At 36.3% G+C, this 8,932-nt stretch overlaps 1 protein-coding gene across 1 annotated transcript in view; it reads right to left on the reverse strand.

The window, feature by feature from the left end:
- Nucleotides 1–8,932, reverse strand: part of AFDN (afadin, adherens junction formation factor) — a 182,933-nt gene that overhangs the window by 41,944 nt on the left and 132,057 nt on the right. The window contains 1 exon segment of the mRNA XM_025195062.1: nt 6,674–6,760. Within this exon segment, the coding sequence (XP_025050847.1) occupies nt 6,674–6,760 (87 nt within the window).

Raw genomic sequence — 8,932 nt, forward strand, 5'->3', positions numbered from 1 at the left:
TTCTGCTGTCAAACTGAAGAGCTGCAACACTAAACTATCCGGGTTTGTGAAAATGGACAGAATGTGAAATCTTAGAAATACTGCAGATCTGAAGAGATGACACCAATATACACTGAAAGAATTTGAGATAAGGAATATTTTATTCTCAAAAACTGTTAATCACTCTTTAAAACGGACATCTTAATATCAAAGACAATCCATTGAAATACAAAACCTGCTAACTGAGGAAATAAATAACTTGCATTTTATATTGGAAAATGACATTGCAGATGCTGATTAATTTATCTTTAAAAAATAAAGTTACATAACAATTAAGAGTATGCAGTTAAAGATACTATTAACTTTTCTTTCTGATGGATAATCTGTTTTTCTATGACTTGCTTGCAACATTTGTCACAATTAATTTTTGAAATTCTAATTGAAAACTGAAAACCAGGAAGCAGATTATCATTTTATCACTATTTCAAGTAAATTCAATGGAAATACTCTATCCAATTGCCCTGTTTTTACAGGGAGCATTAATTTATGTTTGCATTTAAAATGAAATGATGTTTTCCTGACTCTGTTGAGACTAATGCTTACCCTTATGGTTATAAGAAAATTACTGAGATTGAGGGATATGGGGACCTAACTCCTTAAAGTACTTAAATTATAACATTTATTATATTCGTTAACCTGTAGACTCCTCTAACTAATGTTTGCTCTACTGTGGTGGCCAAATACTTTGAAATCCACCTTTCTTTTATACAGTAGCAATCTGAATGGATTTAAATTTATCTACTCAATAAACATACATTAAGTTCAAGACAGAACCTAACTGGAGCGCATTTGTAAAGTCTTTTATTCTAGTCACAGACCAGGTCTACAGAGTATTGAAATCTCTTAATACTGTTTAGGATGTCAATTTTAATTATTTTTACAAGATTTTACAAATGGAAAACGGATTTGTAGAGGAATCTGGATTAAAGCCAAGTAATATGACAAGCAGACATATCACAAAACATGCTATTCATGCTCTTCCACAGAGAAATGGTAGTAATTATTGTGGATACTTGAACAATAAAAGTTAAAAGCTGTCACCACCACTTCTTTAGAGAAACGTGTAAGAATGGACTTGAAAATAGTTTAAGCTTTTCCCCTTCTGACTTTTCAAAAGTTAACTAATAAACTTTGACTGTATTCAACTGCATGCTACATTAAATGGCTGTTACATGAACAAGTAATTACTGACCAGTCTAAACAAGCACAAGTGCAGGAAAAAAGTACAGGGAAAACATTTAAAACTGAACAGAAACACAGTCCCAACAGAACCCTGAACCAACTTACCACGGATTCTGTTCTTCCAACAACAGAAAACCACATTTTGATCTCCGGGACTACAGATCCTTGAAAGAAAAAAGAAACAATTCTCCACTTCTCTCACAGCCCTTAAGAGCAACCAGCAATACAGTCTGCTGGATTTTCCAAGACACCCATCAAGATAATTCTGAGCTGGATGCTATGACACTGTATGGCATTTATCACACTAGCTATAACCAATACAATATTCAGACTCTTACGTAATCAGTATCCCGTTCCTACTTTCATTTACTTTAGAAGCTTTATTAAACTTTGAAAACTGCTAGAAAAACAAAAGAGGGGGCCTTTTGTACAAAAGACAAAAACCTCCAAATTAAACAGGAAGTAATGTGCTGGCCCACAGATGGGTAAGAAAGTCACATGCTAAACCCCCCAAAAAGTGATATATTTTTAAAGTAAACTGCATGCACATACTGCTTCCAAATCATCTGGATTTCATAAAATGAAACCACAGTGTGGCTAGGAGTCAGGCAGCTCTTAACATCAAAACATCTTTCAGGGTTAGAGCAACCAACTTCTAAACACAGTCTCAAAAAGCAGTACAGACCCTGTTCCCCAACCACTCCACCCCTTAAAAATCAATGTCCCTACAATAATGCTAGCAGATGTAAAACTTCAAAAAGATTTAGTACAAAAATAAATAAATAAATAAATAAATAAAAACCAAAAAAAAAAAAAAAACTGTACAAGGGTGGGGGCAACAGTTAAGCTTCCTTCACTGCATCAATGGATCACCTGCAAAGTTTAAGCTTTTTAATCACAAAGGTTTTTAAGAAGGATGCTGCAAGGTATTTCCCCTAACTTTAAAATTATTTTAATAACTCCTTAAGCTTGAAACAATTGTTTAAGTACTAATACTAGCTTTTATTCAGTATGCACACCACCCCCCTCACTTGTTACATGGCTACTCAAAAAATTAGTGTCGACTTAGAAAGCCACTGGCTTTTAATGAAAAAGTACATGAATAGAGTACATGGTGATGGTAGAATCTGTATTTTAGAAAATTTACATTTTGCACATACCAGATATTTTCATAGCTTGTTTGTGTCACAATAAAGTACGATATAAAATATTAAAACTGGAATTAAGACTAAAGCTCTTAATGTCATTGTCTGTGATTAAGTGGAAGGAGGTCCAAATATTTTGTTGTTTAGTGACTGAATAAATGTTTTCATTATTCTTTTCTCCACTCCACCGCTTAAATCTACCACTGGTGCCTGTAATCCTTCACACAACAAATTAAAACCATCCATCATAGGGACAAACAGGTGCCGAAGACTCCAACTCAAGTTTTATTACTTTTTGCTTTCAACATTATTTTTAACATTAGCCTTAACTTACAGAAATTATTCCACAATAAATTCCTTCAGTAAAAGGAAGTGACAGCAACTTTGTAACTAAAAAAAAATATGTTCTTAATTAGTAAAGTTTTCTGAAAAGTTTCCTATTGGAAACTGGCATTTTCATAGATTTTCCTACAGCCGTATTGCTTTATCTTTTGTCCATGGAACAAATCCAGCCTGCAGAGCTCCTCATGGGTCTAGAAATCTGGCAGCAGGAGAGTGGTGGATCCAACATGCAGGCTTGCTCCACAGCTAGATCTGGGGTGCAGGGCCAGGCTGGCACAACTGACTGTAACCATGGACCAATCTCATGTGCTGACTTCACCTAGATTCAGCCTGTGGGATCTGGCCTGCTGACCTGCCTCACATGACTCATCTAGGCCACGGGGCCTGAAGGTTAAGCACCACTGTCCCACAACATGAAGTTGCACACATGACACGAGCAGAAAAACTTTAAACATATATGAATACATAAGTATATTACTTAGATGTTGGGCTCTAGCAATAGCCATCAAAATTGTGGATTTTTTGGTGCAAGGTAAGGGAACGGAAGAGTGGAAATCATTTCCTTTCTTTTTTTTTTTTTTTTTAATTAATCTTTGAGATTATGAGCATTACTTTCTCTTCTCCAAGTATGTCCATGGCCTTACATTACAGCCCTCTTTCTTCTGCCAAGTGACAACTAGGCAGGTTTAGCTTCAGTTAGTAATTTTCATTCAAAAGAAGTCAAGCTTAGAATGACTCCTCTCATTATGGCATGCAATGCCATACTTTTGTCATTTGAGACAAAGTGCTAACTATATTCATATACAGAATCATGTATTAAACAGAACAAATGGAGATGTTTCCTCTGGCATACCCAAAGCAATGATAGTTGAGGCCAGGAGACAGACACCCAAGTCAAGGCTCTCCCTCTGAAGCAGTTTCCCAACCTTTTCCAGCCCAAGGCACACTTAACATCAATAAAAATTTTCTGCAGCACACCTGTTAAGGTATTCCCCATCCTCACACCTATTGTAGCTCATTGCCATGGCAAAATTCTGCGTCACACCTGTTCATTTCTGACAGCACACTTGTGCCACAGCACACTGGTTGGGAAATACTGCTCTAAAATACCCATCCCTGCTGCTGTTTAAACTAGACTAACCATTGGTCTGACCCAGCGCGGCACTTCTTAATGCTCCTAGTAAAAGCTTAAGCAGTTGCAGGTATAAGAGCATCTCTAACACAGTAAAGTACTGCTTTATTTGGAGCAATGCTGCCTGCTGATCAATCACTGTAATTTTCATTTGTTACTTTTTCGGTTTTTAATACCTCACCCAATGGAACTTAAGGGACCAAGAAATAAAACTGGGACCAGCCATCAAACTAGGGCCCTCTGCACAGAAAAGGAAGTGCATCTTCTTTTCATACAAAGACAAATCCTTATTTCTTGTATTTAAAACACACTTTAAAAATACTGTATTTACTTGTATACCAAGCACACTTTTCCTCCAAAAAAAAATAAAAAAATCAGCCATCTATAATTGGGGTGCATGTTTTAAATGAAGATGGTGATTTCTAGACCAAAATGGGGGCAGGAGACACTGGAACAGCTGCTGTGGACTGGCTCCGTGCTAGGCTCTGGTGGCATTTGGGAGGGGACAGCATGCGTTGCTCCACATTGTGTATTCTCTCCCCTTGCAAAATCTGCTGCTCAAGGCTTAACCCCATCAGAGTTGCTGGCAAATCAGCAGCAGCCAATTTGGCAGAGGCCATGATGGAGTTAGAGCTTGAGCTGAGGAGCTTTTATAGAGAGAATGCCTGAAGATAAATCTTTTCTTCCTCATTCTGCTTTCCCAAAGCAAGATGCATGTCTTATTCCGGGGTCTGTGGTATGCACAAATATATGGAGTTTGAATGTCAATTGATTTTCTTATTCTAGAGAGAAACATTGGGGGAGGGAGGGGGGAAGGATAATCAATTAAAGCAGATTACGGTAGTTAAATATTAACATTGCTTACCCTGATGTGAAAATGCAACAGCCAATTAGTTCCACTCTGACACACTATACTTAAAATCATCTGGGACACTCTAAACACTTTAAAACTCTTAAGATACTTTAGCTTGCACGCTTCTGTCTTTCCTTCCCATTTTCTGGGGTCAAAAAAACAAGGAATTTCAGTTCCAGTACCAGTGCAAGATACATGACCCGAGTTCTACTGGAGAAGTCAAGCGTCACTAGAACAAAGTAGTTAACAGAAAAGTAAAAACATATAACCACTATCAAAGCTTCTCAAACACCATTTATTAACTTCGCCAATTCCCTTTTCTGTTCAGGTTTGAAAGTTCATTGTCTGTCAATCTTCCTGAACCTTGTGTTGTTCTTATGAAATGGAAACTGCACTAACAACTATGTCCAAAAGCAATTCTCTGTTCTAAACAGCCACTGGAAAATAACCCAATTAAATTGAAACTGGAAGTGCAAGATAATCTCTTTTGCATACCTAATGCTCATCTGGTAGACGGCAGCCTACTGTTGGATATAAAAAAAGATTTTATGTATTCCTAGATAATTCTACACATTTAAACATAACTTCTGCTTCTTATAACATTTTTTCTTAAAGCTTCTTTAAAAAAACCCTGTTGGATGCTCCACAGTGGCACTTATGTACTGCTGCTGTAAATTAGTGATGTCAAGCTAATTTAAAATGTGCATGTGACAAGTCAGTTCCAGGGAAAACTGCAAGTTTCCCACTTCTCATACTCTGCTGCTCTTCAAATGAGAAAAATCAATAGGACAACACTTTAGCATAGAAAATTCCACTTCAGGTTGCCAATTTCATCTTGAACACTGAACTGAAATGCAGAAGTCTGATTAGCAGTTAATCTGGTGCATGCCAAAGTCATGAATTTCCAGTGTCTCAGACTTAAGCCTACTACATCATATAAGAACTCTACTGAAAGAAATTTTTTGCCTCAAATTTCTCAAGATTTTGAGCACAGTCTCTCTCAAAGGTAAGATGAACTTTAGATACACATGCATCCAAAACTTACCTTCACCTTTGTAAATAACAGGAATAAAACATGTTTCAGCAAAAAGATGGATATTGTTTAGAAGTACTTATCTATACCAAATACCTTAAAAACAGTACAACAGTGTCTAGTCCATAAATTCTTTGGGAAAGGGGACTTAATTGCTTTGATAAAGCTCATCCCCCACACAGTAAAAAAGGAATCACATGAGACAGTCTCTCTGTTACCTAAAAATGTCTGAGACTTTCAAACACTGATTACATAAATTACACTACAAATTTAAAATTCAGATGTACCCGAGTGGGGGAGTTCTCCATATGGCAGCTGGAATTGTGTGCATGTACTTCACATTACCACAACCAAGACTAGCATATAATAAGCACCATAATATGGCAAAGTAAAAGGGTCCCTCCCTCCTTTTGGGCAACCTATTCTGCAGACAGTATTTTAAGATCAAAATGAAAAACAAGTGAAACCAAAGCAATTCAGGCAGTAAAATATGGTGCAAACAAGCTCTTCACTCCGCAAAATAAATATAAAATTTAGTTGGTTTGCAGGCTGGTTTTTCCTTAATTCATTTAAACATTTTAATCCATACCAAATTATAAAACACATCTATACACTTTTTCAGAATTTACTACTCTTCCTCAAAGCAATTTTGCTACATATTTGTGTAACCCCCAATTCAAATCCAAAATATTTGATGAGATTATATAACATTAGAAGTACCAACTTAAGAAATTAAGTCCAAAATGTCATCATAGGAATACAGAAATTTCCAGGTTCTATTTTTCTGAGTTGCTATTTCCTTTCCTTTGTTCACAGTCTGTATATTTTACAGAACAGGAATTTGCAGCTAAGGTAATATGACATAAATGTACTCTAGGCAAGTGCATTTTCATAGCAAGTAAATAACATTGTCGTTTTGATCAGTTCATGAGACATTATTTTCATACCTTAGCAGCAACAATGCTTAAGCCCATTCCATTTTGTTTTTTTAGTGTCACCGTGATGATTTCAGGTTCTTTCCTCAAAGGCTGAGCCTACCAGAAGAAAAAGTAGAGAGAGGTAAGCACAAATGGCAAGACTGCACAAAATGGCCACTCTATAAATCAATAAAACAAAATGATTTATACAGCAAAAGAGATTACATCCAGAGATCCTTCTGCAAATAAATTTAATTTTCATTATAATTTTAAAATCTGTAACATTTCATTAACATTAATAGATATCAAAGTAATCAGTATTACATTTGTACTCAGAACTTTGCCAAAGTTATGCAGTCTAACAAAAATGTTCTTTTCTCTTGATTTGTGACATTTTAAAGTTAATAAAGACTATAAACAGAATGTACATCTGGGTCAGAGAGAGAATTCTAAAAATGACTTGTAAAAAAAAATCTTAACAAGTTTCATACGATGGGGTTACACTATTTTAAAAAACAAATCAAAGAATATTCAAATTTAATTAATTATTTATAGAAATAATTGTATTCTTCTGCAACGTGTAGTATTATATATTTATTATTTTTCATTTATAGAAAATGTCATTATTAACAGAAATATTAACACATTGTGGTCAAGTTAAAATATTATAAAAATAAGGATATTTTAAGATAAGATTATATTAGCGCACACATCAAATGCCTCTAGCAAAACGGAGCCTGCTTCCATTTAATTTAGGAGCTTTTTACATTGATTTAAATGGAAGCATGAGAATGCTTCATAACTGTACTAAGCCACTGGAAAAAAAATGAAAGACTTCTGCAAAAACACTACATCAAGGAGAAAGCCACAAGACTCTGGGAAACAGAATGCTTTATCACTGCTTCCATCTATCAGTTCCTCTCTGATCAGACAGTTTAACACAAGGCAAGGCAAGCACTATAAAGTTTTACAGACTATCACCAGAAGTAAATTTCAAATAACGAAAATTTTAGCCTCTAAAATATCAGGTGGCTCAACTATACAAAAAAGAAAGATACACCTCATTTTTGTGTTGTCTAGACATACAAGGAGCCTCAACAACATTTGTCTCAACTGAGTCTCCATTTGCAGGATAGTTTAATGAAATGAGAGGCTTCGGGCCATTTTGTAAGAAATCCAGAAATGCTGGAACTTCCTTGTTTCCAAGGGCATTGTCTAAACTTTTCTTCCAACACCCTGCTGTGTCTGTTGGTGGAATGCTTGTACGAGGCCAAGAGCTGTTTACTTCATAGGTGTATCCCACCTTTAGGGCTTTGCACTCAGTGCCATGCTAGCTGTTTCAAAATAGGGTAAATTGGGATAAATAAGCAGACTTTAGGTAGGAGACCCTGCCAACCAAATGCACTGGTGTTCACTGCAACATGAACAGCGTATCAACTAAGTGCAGGTAAGTCATGATATGCAAATCAACTGGACTATTATTAATATCTCGATGAATGCCTATGGAATGGAGAGGATTTTTGGGCGATATCTTCCATTTGACCACCTGCATAGTTGGGGAAGACAAAGTCAGACCAAGACATGATGTTTTCTTCTGATAATGGCAATTGCCATAGGTAAGTTGAAGAAACAGTTGTTGAATGGGTCCTATTATAAAACTGAGGTAAGTCTCTCATACCCACTGACATCAAGTCTCCTGGATAGACTGCAGCAACAGTGGAAGTTAGATCCTCTATCCTGATTTTTATTTTTGTCAATTCATTCAGCCTTGCATGTGTACCACAGATCAGTCTATTCCACAGCTTTCTTGGTATGATGAATATGGAATAAAACCCTCAGTCACTTATTACCTCGAAAGACAAGTATCAATTTCGCTAGTTCTAGAAGTGAGAAAATTTTCTCTACGTTGATTTAATACTTGTTAATCACCGGAGGTAACAGAGAAAATAAAGGGATGTGACAGAACCCAAAACCCCAAAGAATGTGTCTGCTATGCTATCTTCTATATTCACCCATTCATTATTAGGCCCAGATGCCTGTTAAGTAAGACCCAATACTCTCCAAGCCTATATCTGGACCATGGCAGGCCAGGCTCGCTCAGTCACTGAAGTTATTTTTAACTTGCATTTGCCATGTCACTGAAGCACAAAGGTTCTTCAGGTCACTGCATGGGGTCATCATGGTCTTAGCAAAATACAGCTGGCAGTTTGTTGACCACTGCTGCCTGCAATATAAATTGGTGACACTTGGGAAGGTGCTGGAACCAGCTTGAGGCTTTGGCCATATTGA

Source organism: Alligator sinensis, unplaced genomic scaffold (genome assembly GCF_000455745.1).
Source record: "Alligator sinensis unplaced genomic scaffold, ASM45574v1 scaffold448_1, whole genome shotgun sequence".
Lineage (NCBI taxonomy): Eukaryota > Metazoa > Chordata > Crocodylia > Alligatoridae > Alligator > Alligator sinensis.